This window comes from Tenrec ecaudatus, chromosome 1 (genome assembly GCF_050624435.1).
Source record: "Tenrec ecaudatus isolate mTenEca1 chromosome 1, mTenEca1.hap1, whole genome shotgun sequence".
Classification (NCBI taxonomy): Eukaryota; Metazoa; Chordata; class Mammalia; order Afrosoricida; family Tenrecidae; genus Tenrec; species Tenrec ecaudatus.
In genome coordinates, this window is record NC_134530.1 from 93,111,821 (window position 1) to 93,129,593 (window position 17,773).

Sequence of the window (17,773 nt, forward strand, 5' to 3'; positions counted from 1 at the left end):
GCCTCATAGTGAGGCCGGCCATGTGTTCCTTTTTGTGGACTGGCTGCTCTAATCAGGAACATAGTCCTCAAAGCTTGGTGGGCCAGGATGTGCTCTACTCTCTCCTCCTCCGTCTTCATCTGCTCCCATGTGCTCCTATCAGATATGTCCCTCTCCCGGAGCTCCATATTCAATGCCTTCCTCTGAAATAAATTCTCTTGCGGGGAGGGGAAGGTGTCTATGTAGTAGTTGGGATTGGGGCCGGCCCCTCAGAACTCTCCACTGGTTCTCTATTCCAAGCCAGCAGGTTGCATTCAAATCTTGGAACACTGGGTTGAAGTCTGGTCCCTCTTGCCCTGTGGAGATATAAACAATACTCTCCCTTTGGGTGGGTTAGTACGCTGTGCCCCTGCTACCCATTTCTTTTTAATTATTTTCCCCCTTACCCTACCTCCTTCTCAGTTGTCTGTCATGTGTATCCCTGTATTTGGTCTGGTCCCTGCCATACTACCTGGTTCTCACTCCAGGAATGTTTGTATACAGTAGCTTTTTCCCTATGCCCCTTTTCCATTTTATTATTATTATTTTTTTAGTTTACCTAAGCAGATTCATGTTGTACTTGTCCTTCTGTGCTTGACTTACTTCTCTTAGCATGATTTCCTCCAGTTCTTTCCATGCAGTGATGTGCTTCACACATTCATCACTGCTTTGTAGTGATGCCTAGTAGTACTCCATTGTATGTATGTACCACAGCTTTTTAATCCACTTGTCAGTTGATGGAAATTTGGATTGTTTCCAAGTCCTTACAATTGTGAACTGTGCTGCAATGAACATTGGAGCACAGATGTCTGGCCTTGGTTGTTTCTTGCCTCTTCTGGGTATATGCCCAGTAGGGGTATTGCTGGGTCATTTGGTAACTCGATTTCCGTCTGTTTTAGATATCACCAGATTGATTTCCATAGTGGTTGTACATACTTATAGGTACACCAGCTATGGATGAAAGTTCCTGTTTCCCCACAGCCCCTCCAACACTTGTTACTTTCTGATTTTTTGAATTGGGCTATCTTTGAGGGTGTTAGGTATAGTACCTCATTGTTTTAATTTGCATTTCTCTTCTGGCTAAAGATCGGGAACATTTTCTCATATGTTTGTTGACCATTCGGATTTCTACCCCTGTGAAACTTCTGTTCAGGTCCTTTGCCTACCTCCTCAGTGGGCAATTAGTTTTTGTTTTTTTCTTTTTAGAAGCTGGCAGAACATTGTAAATTTTAGTAATAAGGTCTTTGTCTGATGTGTCATTGCTAAAGATGTTTTCCCGGTCCGTGGACTCTCTTATTACTCTCTTGATGAATTCTTTAGATGCACACAGGTATTTTATCTTCAGTATATCCAATTTGTTAGTTTGTGCCTCCTTTGTGTTTCTGTCCTTCCCGATTTCTGATAGCCTATGTATTTTCTGTGCCAAAGTTCTCAAGTTGGTCCCAATTCCCTCATTGATGGCCCTAAGAGTTTGAGATTTAACTTCAAGGTCTGTGATCCACCTTGAGTTTATTCTTGTGCGTGGAGTGAGATAAGGGTCTTGTTTCATTTTTCTGCAGGTAAATATCATTTTTTTCCAGCACCACTTGTTAAAGAAGGCATCTGCTTCCCATGGTCCGTAGGCTGATGATTTTATTTCCTCATTTTCAGTTTTTTTCCATTGTTCTGAGTATCTGTCATTGTACCAATACCATGCAATTTTGACAACTGTGGCAGTATAGTATGTGCTAAAGTCAGGTAAAGCAAGCCCTCCCACTGTGTCCTTCTTGAGGAGTTCTCTGCTAATTCTAGGCTTCTTCCCTCTCCATATGAAGTTGGTAATCAGTTTTTTCCATTTTTTGAAGAAAGATGAGGGTAATTGTATTGGGATTGAATTAAACTTATATAGTGCCTTGGGCAGAACTGACATCTTTACTATATTGAGTTGTCCCATCCACAGCATGGGATATTCTTCCATTTGTTAATCTCTCTCTTGCTTTCTTGTAATAGTGTTCTGTAGTTTTCCCCATATAGATCTTTTGTTCATTTAGTCAGGTACATCCCTATATATTTCAATTTGTGTTTGGCTATTGTGAAGGGTACCACCTTTTTTATCTCCTCTTCTGAGGCCTGATCCAATGTGTATAGCAGTCCGATGTACTTCTGTTTGTTGGTCTTGTCACTCCGCCAAGCTCCTCTATTACTTTCAGTACTCTCCTTGTAGAGCTTTTGGGATTTCCCATATATAAAATCATATCATCTGCAAATAACGGTAATTTCACTTCTTCCTTCCCCAGATGAATATCTTTGATGTCTTTTCTTTGCCTTATTCTGTTAGCTAAAACTCCAGCATGATATTAAATAAGAATGGGGACATAGGGCTTCCTTGTCTGGTCCCCCTTTTCAGTGGGATTGTGTTAGTCTTTTCTCCATTGAGTACCACATTGGTTGTTGGTTTTTCATATATAGCTTGTATTGTCTCGAGGAATTTTCCTTCCATTCCTATCTTCTAAAGTGTCTTAAACAGGAATTGGTTTTGGATGTTGTCGAATGTTTTTTCTGCATCTAGCAATATTATCATGTGGTTCTTACAGTTTTTCATATCAATGTGGCAAATGATATTAATGGTCTTTCGTATGTTGAGCCATCCCTGGTATGAATCCTTCTTGGTTATGGTGAATTATTTGTTTGATATATTTTTGTATTCTTTTGGCTAGTATTTTGTTAAGGATTTTTGCATCTATATTCATTAGGGATCTGGGTCTGTAGTTCTCGATTCTTGTGGGATCCTTGCCTGGATTTGGTATCAGAGTTATGCTAGCTTCATAGAAGGAGTTCGGGAATTTGTCGTCTTTTTCAATGTTCTGAAGAGCTTGTGTAGGATTGGTGTTAGTCCTCCCCTAAATGCTTGGTAGAATTCTCCTGTGAAGTCATCTGGTCCAGGAGATTTTTCTGCTGGTAATCCCTTGATAACTTTGCTTATTTCTTCTATTGTTGTGGATCTGTTGAGATTCTTCACATCTGTTTGGGACAGTCTAGGGAGGAATTTTTCCCCAAGTATTTGACTATGTCTTCCAAGTTGTTGAATTCATTGGAGTACAATCCTTCGTAGTACTGTGTATTTTCCTTTTGATTTTATTAGGGTCTGTTGTAATGTCCCCTCTTTCTTCCTTTATCCATGCTATTGAAATTTGTTCCCTCCTTTCTTTGGTTAGGTTTGCTAGCGGTCTGTCGATTCAGTTTATCCTTTCAAAGAACTAACTTTTAGCAGCATTATTTTTTCACATAGTTTTCTTATTTGCCCTCTCCTGAATCTCAGCCCTGAATTTTGTTATTTCTTTTCCTTAGCTATTAGTAGGATTGTACTGCTGACTCTGCTCTAGTTGTTGTAAAATTTTGTGCCAGCATATCAATCATGAGTCTCTCTTCCTTTCTCAGGCGTGCATGTATTGTCATTAACCTTCCTCTGATAACTAACTGTCTTTTCTGTGTTCCATACATTTTGGTATGTCGTGTTCTCATTCTCATTGATTTCTAGTAATTTCCTAATTTGATCTCTGATATGTGCCAGTATGCACTCCTTTTGCAATAGAGAGTTATTCATCCTCCAATTGTTTGCTTTTGTTTTCTTCGTCTTCCTTTTGTTGATTTCCAGCCTTATGGCACAGTGGTCAGACAGAGGTCTGTATGATATCATTGTGCTTAAATGTATGTAGATTTGCCTTATGCCCCAGCTTGTGGTCTATCTTTGAATACGTGTCATGCAAGCTTGAAAAGAATGTGATTTTTGTTTTGTATTTGTATGAAAAGCTCTGTAAATAGTTATCAGGTCAAATTGTCTAATTGTAGTTTCAGATTTCTAGCCTCCTTGTGGAGTTTCTTTCCCTGTGATCTATCTTTCTCAGAGAGTGGTGTTTTGAAGTCACTCACTATAATTGTTGAGCCTGTGATTTATTTTTTCATCTTTTGGAATGTTTGGTTGATATAGTCTGTGGGTCTCTCATTCAGGGAATATATGTTTACAATGCTTAGTGTTCTTTGTCTACCATTCCCTTGAACATTATATAGTGTCCCTCTTTATCTCTTTTTATGGTGTGTACTTTGAGGTCAATTTTATCTGAGATTAGAATTTGCAACCCCTGCTTTCTTTGAATTGCTGTTTGCTTAGTATGCCTTTCTCCAGGCTTTGATTCTCAGCCTATTTTTTCTCTAGCCTTGAGATGTTTCTCCTGGAGTCAGCAGATTGATGGGTTGTGTTTTCTAAACCAGTCAGCTAGCCTCAGTCTTTTAATGCCTGAGTTCAAGCCATTGATTTTCAGGGTTATTATCTCCATCTGCAGACTCTGTGATATCATTGTATTCCTTTTGTGTTGGGTGTTTTCCTACCTTCCTTTCTCATTAGTGTTGTGTGTGTGTGTGTGTGTGTGTGTGTGTCTGTGTCATTCTTGACTTCCTTCCATCCTTAAGCCAATGCTATCTTGTGGTCTGTTGTCTCTTTGTTGCCCTGTGGTTGAGGTTGTTCTATGTGACAGTCTTTTATTTTTGCTTGGTGAGTGCTGTTCTTCTGCCCATACTGGGCCAGCAAGGATCTTTTGTAGGGCTGTGTTTCTTCTAATGTATTCTTTGAATTTTTCCTTGTCTGGGATGACTCTTACTTCTCCATCTATCTTGATCAATAATTTGGCTGGGTAGAGTATTCTTGGCTTTGCGTTGTTTTCCTTCAATTTTTGGAATATGTTACCCCACTCTCTCCTCTTCTTCATAGTTTCTGCTGGTATGTCTGAGCATATTCTTATTTGGAAACCTTTATATGTGATTGTTTTCTCCTAGCTGCTCTCATGATTCTCTCCTTTTCTTAGAAGTTGGAAAGTTTAACGATTATGTGCCTTGGTGGCTTCTTCATGGGATTCAGTCAAGTTGGGGTTCTTTCAGCCTCCTGAATGGTTCTTTGGTTTTCATTCCTTAAGTTGGGGAAGTTTTCCTCTAAGAATTTTTGTTGCAGGTGACTTCCTTGTTGTGTCTTCCTCTGGTAAGCCAATAATTCTAAGGTTGTCACTTTCATAGCATCAGATATAGCTCTTAGGTTTTCTTCACCTTCTCTGATGATCTTATTAGGTTTTTGTCCACGTTTGTTAAAGTCTGCTTGGCTGTCCTCCAAGTCACTGGTGTGGTTCTCTGCTTACTCTAGTCGATTCTCAAGGTCCTTGTGTCTTCTACAGGTTTTTGTTATCTCCTCCCTAAGCTCTTGTATCTCCTTTTGGGGTATGGACTTTGTCTCCTCTATCATTTCATCCTTTTCTGTATTGTTTCCTTCAAATCCTATATGAGTCCAAGCAGCATTCTGAAAATTTCTTTCTGTGGCAGCTCAATGTCTACTTCTTCTATGCATGTCGTTATGTGCAGGACATCTTCTGCCATTGCATTTTGTTTCTCCTGTTTTTTTTGTTGAGGTCTTTGGGGCTGATGGCTATTTGTGTTTCACTGTTTTAGAAGAGCCAGGTGCCAGGTGCCATTTTCCAGGGAGTCAAAGAGCACTGCCTCTCTCTGGGAGACTTGTAGGAATGCTTCTTCGAAGTGTCTACAGCTAATTTCACCATGGATTTAACCTACCACTTTATCTTCCTGTGGCTTCCCTCTCAGGGGAGTGCCCCAGATGACTGCTGGGTTGTCTGCTTTGGTGTGGAGGTTGGGCAGAAGTTCGTGCAGCAGCTTGGAATGTTGGCGAGTATTGGCCTAGCTGCCATAGGCTCTCTGAGGCACTAAGGTAGGCGGGAGGAAGTTCTATCTGTCACACAGGACAACAGAGAAAAAATAAGACTTCCCCAAACACACAGGCAGGAATTCCGCAGTAAGAAGTTGGGTGGAGAATCCCCTCGTGGAGGTCGGCAGGGCTTTCACCAGCCTTGGGCTAGCTGCACAGGGTTGGGCACCCCTAGCTGGGTGTGGGGCAGGCGTAAATTCCCTAGGCTAAGAGTAGTGGTCTGGAGGTCTGCAGTTGAGTATGAGAGAACAGGGAAGAGTCAAAGAGGAGAAAATATTAAAAAGGAAACTGACTGAGACTGTGGGGAGATAGAAGAGAGGGAGACAAAAGTAACAATGTAGCTGAGCCCCATCCCTGCCCATGGAGCTGCAAGGGTTTAGTTTCAGCCTGGAAGCGGCAGCAGCAAGCTGTGACTGTGTTGAGAAAAGCCCCTGGGCAGCCCTCCATGACTGTGGGGGGATAGAGAGGGGATCAAAAGTAACACTCTAGCTGAGCCCCCATCCCAGTCCAGGCTGCAAGGATTTATTTCCTGCCTGGAGGCAAAAGTGGCAACCTGTGGCTGTGTTGAGAGTAAGCACCTGAGTAGGCTCAAAATTGTCCTGGCTCTAGCCAAGACAGTGGTGGAGGTGAGACAGTGGTTCGGCTTAGACCAAGCCCCAGCCATCCTTCACTGTGGTAAGAAAAAAAGCTCCCAGCCACTCAAAATCTTGTGGGTCTATGCCTCATTATCTTTGTGATTCTCCTCCTGTGATCCATCAGTGTTGAATTTCTCTCTAAGCAACTCTCCTGGGCAGATTTCTGAGGAACCCCTCTCGTATGTGTTACTCAGTCGCCATCTTCCTAGAATTTCTAAAATGAAATTTTGAGAAAGATTTTACCTGATTTTGGAATAAAAAGAGTTAGAATGTTTTATTTGTGTTTTATTAAATATTTGCTGAGTACTGGCAATGTGAGGGGAATTTATCAAATGCCACAATTCCTTGCTCTTCTTTAGCTTAAATTCTAGTGGTCTAGAGAGAGAGACAGTGAATAAAGGAGAAGAATTGATACATTGGAGTGATGGTGTTGGTAAAAAATATTGAATATGCTCTCCACCGCTGGAAGAATAAACAACGTTGTCGTGGATTTAGATATGTGACCAAGGGGAACCAGGCCTTGGAGAAGGACATAATGTTTGGTGAACTGTAGGGTCTGTAAAAACAGGAAAACGCTTTATAAGATGGATATTGATCCAATGGCGGCAATAATGGGGTCAAATATAGCAACAATCTTGAGGACAGTGCCTGATCAGGTAACTTTTTTGCTGACCCCTAACCTTTTGTGAGGTGACCATGACTCAGTGACACCCAACAGCACCAGTAAGAATGATCAATAATCGATTATTTGTAGCAATGTCTACTAGAAATAAGTGAAAATAAATAGTGGTTATGCATGCACAACAGAGTGAATGTGATTTTGCCGCTAGATGCCACACTTGACGATGGTTAGCAGGGCAAGGCCAGTTTATGTTGTGTATGTTTTATCAAAATTTTTAAAAAGAAATGAGTGTTATGAAGCAAAGCAAAAGTAAGATGAAATAGGAGGTTAGTTTTAGGATAGGCAACCATCATCTTTTTGAGGAAGTGCTTTTAATACGGCTCCTGCAAATAAAGGGGGAAAATAGTCCAGATAAAGGGATACCTAGAGAAGTGAGCCTAGTTCATGGCTCAAAACACAGCAAGGAGGATTCCAATGTGTCTGACTTGAACAAGAGAGAGATTCACAGGGTTTGTAGCGCGTGCTTAGACTGTGAGAATAAGGATTTTATTTGGCACACAATGTCATATAGCCTAAAAATAATCAAATGCAGATTGACAGATTTTGAAGGGGGAAAAAAAGCTTTATTAATTGCAATAATCTTGAACAATAATAATGTTTTCTAAAATGATCATGAATATACTATTATCTTCCTCTTTCAATTTTACATTTTTAAGGACATTACATATTTTTTAACATAAAAAATTCCTTTGTTTCTTCGTATCGTTGTTGTTTGGTACCAGCTAGTTCTGAGTCCTAGAAACCATCTGCAGGACAGAAAGAAATTCACACTGCCTGGTCCTTCACCGCCCGCACAGTCTGTGCCACATCGCAGCTCATTGTTGCATTCGTGGGTCTATTCCTTTTGTTCAAGGTCTTCCTGTGTGCTCACCCTGTATTTACCAAGGATGATGTCCATCTCCAGGGACTAGTCCTTCCTGATAATATACCCAAAGTACAGGAAAGGAAGCCTTGCTAGCCTTGATTCTAAGGAGCATTCTGGTTGTGCTTCTTTCAAGAGAGCTTTGTTAATTCTTTTAAACTGTGTATTCACTATTCAGCGTTCACATGTGTGTGAGACTATTGAAATACATGGCTTGGGCCAGGCTCACCTTAATCCTCAAAGTGACACTTTCATTTTGTAACAGTTGAATGTTTTGCAGTGTCCTTCGATTCTTGACTGCCCCCTCCATGAGTGATGGTGATGATGATGATAAAGAAATCTCGGACCGCTTTAGTATTTTATCTCTTGACCATCATGCTGCTTATTAGTCCAGCTGGGAGGTTTTTATTTGTTTGTTTTTAATGTTAGGGTGTCAGGCATACTGAGGTCTTTGGGCTTCTTCAGTAAGTATCTAAAGTCCTTTTCCCTTTGAGCAGGCACGGGCATGTCACCTGTGCATCACGGGTTGTTCGTGAGGCTTCCTTCAATCTTGATGCTGCCGTCTTCCTCATACAGTCCAGCTTCTTGGGTTATTTCCTCACCACACAATTTTTATATTTGCATTTTTATGCAGAAAGTTATTAACTCTTTCTTAAGCTTCTGAGTTTTATTTAATTGTATTTCTTTTTCAGATGATGTTGATAAGCACCAGAATGATGCAGGTCTATATGTAATTGTGCCAATAATTATTTCCGCTTCAGTCTTACTGCTTGGGACATTGTTAATATCCCATCAAAGGTATTGTGCTTGGTGTTAAGAATATTTGTGGCAAAGCTCTTGAATTCAAACTTTGATTTAAATCCAAATCAGAAAAAGTGAGGTGTTCTAAATATTTCTAAATGTATTCAATATAAAAATTTTAAAAGGCCTGCTTTTGGAAAATGACTAGGATAACATAAGCCTTATGGAAAATTTATGTTTTAATATATAACTTCAAGGAATAATAGTCTTATAATGGGCAGTATGTATTTCAAGGTAGCAAAAATGAAAAATGGCTTTTAGAATTCTGCAGTTTGGGTTGAGGACTCTTAGTAGTTAATATTGAGCTGGAATAGTGTATTCATCTGTAAGTCATAGACATCTGTTATTTAAAGATCAACACCGGTGGTTGCAGTCTGGTTTATCAGCCAAGTAACATTGAAATGTCTGAAAGTTGTATGACATCACTCATTGCTGAGCTATTGGAACCAGTGATATCATTTCACATAAGTCGTCTCCTATAGACAATTTTGTCCTCTAGCAAAGAAGAGGAGAAAGTTATTTTAGAATTCAAATTTATCAGTCAGCCAAGTGAGCTGAGTGGAGCACATTAAGTTGGATTGTTTACAAAAATATTTTCAGGCCATTGAAAATACATATATTAATATTTGGAGTGCCATGTTTAACCCAGTGCCTGGATGACAGCTTTCAGTGAATGTTGGCTATTCCTGTTCCTATTGTGATTTTTCATACTTCGTCTATATAGAATTTTAAGGAGCCCTGTGAGCACAGTGGCTAAGCGCTTGGATGTTAAGCAAAAGATTGGTGATTCCAGCCTGCCAGCCCCGCCACAGGAGAGCAGACCGGATAATGTGCTCCTGCAGGTGTTCTCACTGACACCAAGTGATTCCAATTCATAGGGACTCTGTGGACAGGGGGAACTTCCCCTGTGGGTTTCTGAGACTGTAACTCTTTACAGGAGTACAAAGCCACAGAGCAGCTGGTGGCTTTGAATGGCAAACTTTGTGATTAGCTGCTCAACACATCACCACTAGAAGAAACCCTATGGGGCAGTTGTATTGTTTTATCAGATAGCTACAATTGAATTTCTGGTTTGTATATCTATATCAGCTGTTTCACTATTTTTAATAATTGTGTTTTTCTTTATTACTTGTTTATTCTTTATAGAATGAAGAAGCTGTTTTGGGAAGATGTTCCAAACCCCAAGAATTGTTCCTGGGCACAAGGACTTAATTTTCAGAAGGTCCTTTTTTTAAAAAATATTTTTAAAGAAAAAAATGCAGAATACTTAAAATTATATTTTAGATGTCATATCAATTCCAGAGCCTTAACTGTTTTCAAGTTTAAAAGTTCTTGATGAAATCCATTTCAATGACTCTGTTGAACAGATTCTATACTTTTACAAAAAAATTAAAAACTCACTGTTATGAATTGATTCTGACTCATAGTAACCCTAGAGAGAGAGAGACTTCAGTAGGTAATTAATACCTGTGGAGTCCTCATGGCGAAGTGGGTTACATGTTGGGCGGCTCACCACAAGGTCAGCAGTTTAAATCAGCAGCTGCTCCCTGGGAGAAAGATGAGACTTTTTGGACTCACACCAATTTAAAGTCAAAGGAACCCACCAGGGGAGTTCTACTCTGCCCTGTAGGGTGGCTGTGACTGAAAATTGGCTCGATGGCAGTGAATGAGTTTAGTGCATCTGAGTTGACAAGCCCACGACACCCTTCTGTGTCATAATAAATGATAATATGAGTATTAGAACATTAAAGGTCAAATCTGAGGAAGAGAATATAATCTAGACACAGTTTATTTCTAGGCAACAGAGTTTGAATCAATATTCCAAGCCCTACAATCACTTCACAGTTATTTAAATGTATTAAATGTATTTAAATAATACCATTTTCAAAATATATGAGTAATCCTATCTTCAAGTACTGCAATTTTAAAAATGCAGTTATTGCAATAACACATTTATACAGATAGTTCCATTCAAACTAAAGGATTTTTTAGAGAACAAGCTGACTAAGATAAAATAATTTGTAGTTATTTCTATAATATAATTTCTCCAAGGTCTCTAGGATTCACCAAATATTTATTGATTCTAATAATTTTTCATGAAGCAAGGTTGATCTCCTACTATATATAAACTTGGTAAAATATAATTTCATTTTCTTGCAAAAACATGATACAATTTTATGAACAATAATCATTTTGAGATTGTTTTTCAGTCACAAGATTGCATCTTGTTATTACCAAACATCTGCTAAAATATCTTCAGAGCTTTCCTTTCAACTATCAGATCAAGAATAGTCTCTTTAGGCTAATACTCAACGATTTTTCTCTGCAATTTGTTTTTAAGTTACTTATCCAATTTTATTCTGTGACTGGGCCTTGATTATATCTTTACCATTCCTTTTCACTAATAGAGTTCTCTCACCATCAGCAGCAGAGATCTAGCTTTTGTCCTATTTTTCTGGAAACTTTTCTTAGCAAATCTCGATAAAAACAGCTTATCCAACTCTCAATGTGTAGAACATGTTGCTGTTTAATTTCTTATTGGTAGGGCCCTGGGCTCAGAGATGATGTTTTATCTACCACAGACATTTGTTGAACTTCTGTGACTTTAAGATACTTTAAGCTAGAAAGCTAAATTCAATTATTGCTGATAATTCATAATAATAGTGTGGCAATGAGGAGGCACAGTTATTTGTGTGAAAGTCACTGTGATAGGCATCGTTGCATTTCTTTTACTTCGACTCTTAGTAACACGAAGATAATGACATTCAACAGTTACGATTGTTTGGGACGGTAAAGAAGGTAATACCTGTCACCTACTAAGGTCTCAGGAAATACTACCTCTTTTATGATACATTATTATTCTGTATTACTCTACTTATTTTGCATGATTATTTATTACTTAATTTGTGTGCTAGGGATTATTATCTCTATTTTATACAGGAAAACCCTGAAAATTACCTTCAGTAGTTGATTGGGTTGGGATTTGCTCACTCGTTTGTCCGATTCTGAGTCTGTGCTATTAGTCTGTCTTCTGTAACATTGACTTTCTTCTTCTTCTTTCCTCCCCTTGACCATGTCCTATAGTAGTAACTACATTTATTTTGCACACATTTATCTTGCAACCTAGTACACATAAAGATGCGGCTATGTAAAACTTAAGGAAAAAAGTTGCAGGAAATAGTACGTCATTTTGCTGCTACTCTATGTTCTTTCCATTATTTTTATCTGTATTTTTAAAATGCTGGGTGAAAGCCTTTAAATTGGTTTCTCAGCACACTAAAGTCTATGATTTTCTCTTAAAAAAATTGCTCTACAGCTTATTAATTAGTGAATGAACCAGATAGTAATTAATATTGTAGACAGCCAGCCAACAGCACAAAATATTAAATTATACCCTTTCAACAAAAGAGGCATCGCTCTGTCTTTGGACCTGGCACATGTGGAATTTGACATGTGGTCATTCATTTGGTAGAAATTTTATGTTGTCTGAGTCTATCCAGTCACATGCTCGTGCGTGTCCTCGTCAGCCATGTACTTGTCCACTGTACACCGTGGCGCTTCCTTCCAGTGTAAGAGTTGCTGGAACGTTTCAATTAATCAGGTATTTGGTACTCCCCTTTATCTTCCATTATGAATTTAAATAGCAATACTATTATAAATATAATAATTTCTAATACTAATATGATTTAAATCCTATATTTTCATTTATCATTCATTCACTTGTTCAACAAGCACATAGTTGTATGTAAGGCTGGGCTATTGACACATTGTTTAAAAGTTCCTTATCATTTAGAAATGAAGACAGTGGGATTGTAGAAATGCGAGTGACTTAAAAGTAGTGTAAATCGAACTTGTCTTCTTTTGCTTCCTCAAAATAATTCATTCATTTTAAAAATTTACTCATTCACACATTTCATTCCTTCATTAGAGAAGCCTTGGTGGAGCAGTGGGTTACGTATTGGGCGGATAACCTCAGGGTCCCCAGTTCGAAACAGCCAGCCGCTTCACAGGAGAGAAACAGGGCTTTCTACTCCAGTGAAGAGTTACAGTCTTGGAGACTCCTGGGGCAGTTATACCCTGCCCTAGAGAGGGTTGCTGTGAGCCAGACTACTGTCAGGAGAGACAAGGCCTTGGAGCAGGACATCATGCTTGGTCAAGTGGAGGGGCAGCGAGGAGGGAGGACCTCCACAAGATGGATGGACACAGTGGCTGCAACCACGGGCTCAGGCATAGGAGCCATTGTGAGGATGGCACAGGACCGGGCCGTGTTTTGTTCTGCTGTGCACAGGGTGCCATGGGTTGGAACGGACTCCACGGCACCTAACAACCACAACAAGAGTGGGAATCGGCTCCAGGGCAATGAGTTGGATTTTAAAATTTTATTTATGAAAAGGTTTGAAGAAAATTGAAAACTGCATTGGCGAGAAAAGGGCAAGGAAAGTGTGCCCAGGAGGTTTGTTTACCACAACAGTGCACATACTCACTCTTAGAGGGTAGCAAGAGCTGTCCTATGAGAATTTCATTGGGAAGTCTTATCCCATGCACCCGGCAGCCCTGATCGTGCCTCTTTAAACTTCGTTTGCTCTCTAATACGCAAGGAATACTTCAAAGGAACATGGTATGAGTCCCCCAAGATACCAGATCTGCCATTTTCACTAGAAATCTGAAAGCACAGGCAAGAGTTAGAGAGAAGGGAGCACCGCTTTCAGAATAGGGAGACCTAGATGGAAGAGTGCTCAAACTAAAATCACAAGGATGTTTCCTTCACATCTAAAGCTTATTCTGGATTCCTCTGCCTGCAATAGACCCCCACAGAAGCGGCTCAACCGCCTGAGCATGCCCACCATACCACACTCGCAAATCTAAAGATCCCTGCAGTCTCCTTCCTCAAATGGCCATGCTGCCCTTCCAAGAGTATGGAAGAGCTGAGACTGTTTTGAAGTGCAAGCTTTCGCTCCAAACACTTGTCTCCTTTGTATCTCCACATGCATATGACTGGACTCAGAGGCCTATATTTTACTCAACATATATCTTGAGTTTTGTATTTTCTTGTTTTGCCTACTATTTGTATGTAAGTCTTTGGATAACTAGGAAGCAGGAGCAAGTATGGGAGGTAGGCAGCCGATCTCTATTACAGTGAGTGGAAAACATCAAAAAGTCAAATAAAGAATACATTTTTCTAGAGATTTTTCCTTGGAATATTTTTTAATCTTGCCTTGTGCTATAAAATACACAGAAAAGATGCCTCTTTTTGTTCCATTTAGTTGTATAACCTTAACAAAAAAATAGACATAGACCAGATGATTTTTTAGACATGTTTTCAGGCTAAAAAATAATCCGTGAAAATTATCTTGGTTCTTTCCTTCTTCCTTATTTCAGTTCTTATCTCCTTTTACTTCTTATTTTTCTTTTCACTACTCTGTTCAGTTTCTTGTTCCAAACTCTCTAAACTTGCTGTTGTTTTTCTTTCTAATTTATTTTCCAGATCTTTGCCCTTCTCTTCTTTGAATTATTCTCTTCTTCGTTTTCTTTTCTAGGTTAATTAAGACTATCGATACAATAGATGCCTTGGATGTAAAGGCTTCTATTAAGAGAATGTTTGAGGACACCTTAGGGCAAAATTTTGTTTTTCCTAGAAAAATAATTTACTGTGATATAAATGCAAGGATTTATAGTCCATAACTGTGCTGATCAGGAAATGTTTTTAGAAATAATTTGCTTTCCAAGTATTATTTAATTTTATTCTGCTTTCTTACTTTGTTTCATTTATTCTAAACAGAGAACGGACATTCTTTGAAGTCTAATCATGACCACTACAGATGAACCCAAATGTACCAACTTCCCAACTATAGCGTATTAGAAGATTTTTACCTTTTGAAGAAGGGGACCAAGTCTTAAGAAAGTTTTGCTGGAACTGTTGAGAAATAAAATATAGTAGAATTATCTTGACTTGGAACTTTAAATAGATGTATACATTTAGCATCAAAATATAGCTCTGGGTTCAGTTCTTTTTAGATATATGATTATTTTTCAAGTCACTTAAAATTTAAAGAAGTAATAGGATTTTATGACGAGGGTTAGCAGTTTTGGTCTCATAAAACATTAAAAACACGACTGTCGCAGTCATAACATATCTTTGAGAAATTATCAAGTAGATAGTAGGTGAACTCTCAAGAGGGAACCCCGGAACTGCTGACACATAACTGCAAATATAATAACTTTTAGCATCAGAGTACAATGGAACTATTTCATTTATACATCTTTATGTCTAAGTTTTTCTACCTTACATTCTTTACAGATACTCAATGGATCCATTTGGATATTCTTTTGCATGTTTTGTAGCTTTTATTTTCATTTAACTTTGGTCAATTTGAGAATTTCAATTTTCATTAGCTTTGAAAATGACTTAAGCACTAATTTCCATTTCACTTCAAAGAAAGTTGGTTTGTTTCTGGTTGCAGGGCAGAAGGAGTCATCAATGACCTTACACACTCAGGTCAGATTGACCAGATCAGGAAAGAACAGCTTCCAAACCAGTCTTATGAAACTCAACCACCCACGACTTTTGGCAGCCAGGAGAGTAAACAGTGATGTAAGGAAGGGAGACTCTTTTTGGAGCTTTTTGAAATAGTTCATAGTGAGGACAGGATTTTTCTCCCTAAAAAAAAAAAAAGACCACAGACTGTTTATGAATTCAGTATGTTAAGGATATTATTTAAACCAAGGCAAATTCCTTTTTTTTTGGCAAAGCTTTTGATGAACTCAAAATAAAATCAAGTTGAAGATTATGTCTAAATCACTTTTACTTGACTTTTATACATAGACTTAATTGAATGCAGAAAATAAAATAAAAAATTTGAAAAGAGTAGAGCATGTCTTTTTCCCATTGACTTGTAACAGATGTCAATGGAATATAAGAAATCAAAGTGTGAGATTATAAAATTATATTTAAAAAATTTTTACCCTCTGAATATATTATCTGAATATGCATGTGTATTCAAGACTGTTCTAAAATCAAAAAATTACATGTAGCTAGTGATTGAAGCTACTTTTAAATGAGCATATTTTAATACAGATTTATGACTCATGACAAATTGTAGTTCAATAATATATGGAACTGTGATTGCTTCTGAATTATTAGTGAAATCTCCAATTTAAGTGCATTTGAATAAGTTTGATTTTCACCAAATTAATTCAAAATAGGAAGTTTTTGAAAGCTTAAACTATGCCAAAAGCATAAGTTAAAGATCTTATATGCATCTGACCATGCACTGTGATTTTTTTGTTTGTAATTTTTGTTTTCATGTCAAAAGTAGGTAATGCATCTCTTTGGTGGTCTTAATATATAAGTTAAGATTAGAGTCATTTAATTTTTATGACAAGTCAGGGCATATATGGTTATATCTTTGAGAAAAACAAAATGAGAAAACAAATGTCCCAAACCTTGTTTCTTCAGAAACCAAATAGACAGAGCGGCAGTGTCCATGGCTGTCGCTTCTGGAGTGCCTGCAAAGTACTATTGCAGTAGTTCTCATTATGCCACATTTTTGTATCATATTCATAGAAGTCTACTCTTTTACTAGTTGATCGCTAATATATTTCATTCTGAAATTTGAAATTGTGCCAAATGAATTGCATTTTTCCACGTGACACACTTTCCATTATGAAAGAATGCTTTGGTATGCCATTATTTCGGGAAGTGCATCTGAATTTGTTGTGTTCGCCTTAATAATGTGAATTTTATACATTTAATTTTATATCTCACAGGAATTGAATATATTTTCCATATTGCACTTAGTTTGTTAATTTCAATGTTATGTATCCACAATATTTTTTTATTTTGCATGTATATTTCAAAGTGTTTACAATGTATGAGCTTAATTGGTAGCTGCTCGGCAGGATTTTTGTTGTGATGTATCCACTGCTCTTATAAAATATGATGTGCATTTGTCATGTGTGTTTGTCTTCATTCCACATGTGCCATAGTATGTATTTGATATGAAATTATTTAATAGTAATAGAAATCTGACAGTCTGTGATCATTTCTCTCACCATCATTGTTCCAACTGATTAATGCTTACTTTCAGGAAGTCTAAACAAACTTTCATTATAATGTAAGACAGATAAGTTCATAACACTCATCATTTTTTGCATTAGATGGCATCTTATGTCATGGTATTATTTTAATTACATTTGACATGTCCTGGGGCTGTGATTTAATTTCAATCTCCTTTTTAATTTGGAGGTGGAGCTTAAATGTTCAGGTTGGGGAACCTAATTTCAGGAGCACTGCTGGCACAGTCGTTAAACATTCAGCGGCCCTTGGAAGAGTTGGCAGCATGAGCCCAGCAGCTGTTCTACAGGGGACGATGCGGTAATCCAATTCCATAGCCTTGGGAACCTTTTGGTGCAGTTCTACTCTGTCTGAGAGGGTCTCTCTGAGTCAGAATTGACTCAATGGCAATGGGGTGGGTGGGGAATCTAATTTGCTAGGAAACTTTAGGAATTCCTAAAGAGTAAAAGAGAACACTTACATTTAAAATAACTTCTATAGATTAGGAGAATATAATTTTCAGAAACTTATAAGTACTATAATGCCATACAGTCATCATTAAACGTATTTTTACAGAAGAAGAAAGTCAAAGGCAAAGAGGTTAATAGACCTTCTCAGAGTCATAGAATTGAAAGAACTCAGACCTAAGTCCTGGCTCACTCCACTTTTAAACACGAACTCATGTTACATCATTATTTTTAACTGATTTTAATATATCTGTTTCAATATAAGGATCCCTAGTGGTGTAATGGTTATGCATTGGGCTGGGATCCACAGAGTTGGCAGTTCAAACCCACCAGCAGCTCTGTGGGAGAAAAACTGGGCTTTCTACCCCCGCAGTTAGTCTCAGAAACCCACAGGGGGTCGCTGTGAGTTAGCATTGACTCAATGACAATGAGTGTTTTTGCTTGTTTGTTTCAATCTAAAGCTAGCTAATTTGTGATAGAGTGCCCTTTATTAGTAACCCTTATGCACTCTCATT

General features: G+C 38.2%; 1 protein-coding gene across 1 annotated transcript in view; it reads left to right on the forward strand.

Annotated features, from left to right (window-relative positions):
- LEPR (leptin receptor) overlaps positions 1-16,633 on the forward strand; it is an 86,524-nt gene extending 69,891 nt beyond the window's left edge. The window contains exons 16-18 of the mRNA XM_075535593.1: positions 8,630-8,735; positions 9,885-9,960; positions 14,518-16,633. Of these exons, the coding sequence (XP_075391708.1) occupies positions 8,630-8,735; positions 9,885-9,960; positions 14,518-14,535 (200 nt within the window). The 3' untranslated portion in view covers positions 14,536-16,633. The remainder of the gene's footprint in view (positions 1-8,629; positions 8,736-9,884; positions 9,961-14,517) is intronic.
- The last annotated feature ends 1,140 nt before the right edge of the window (positions 16,634-17,773 follow it).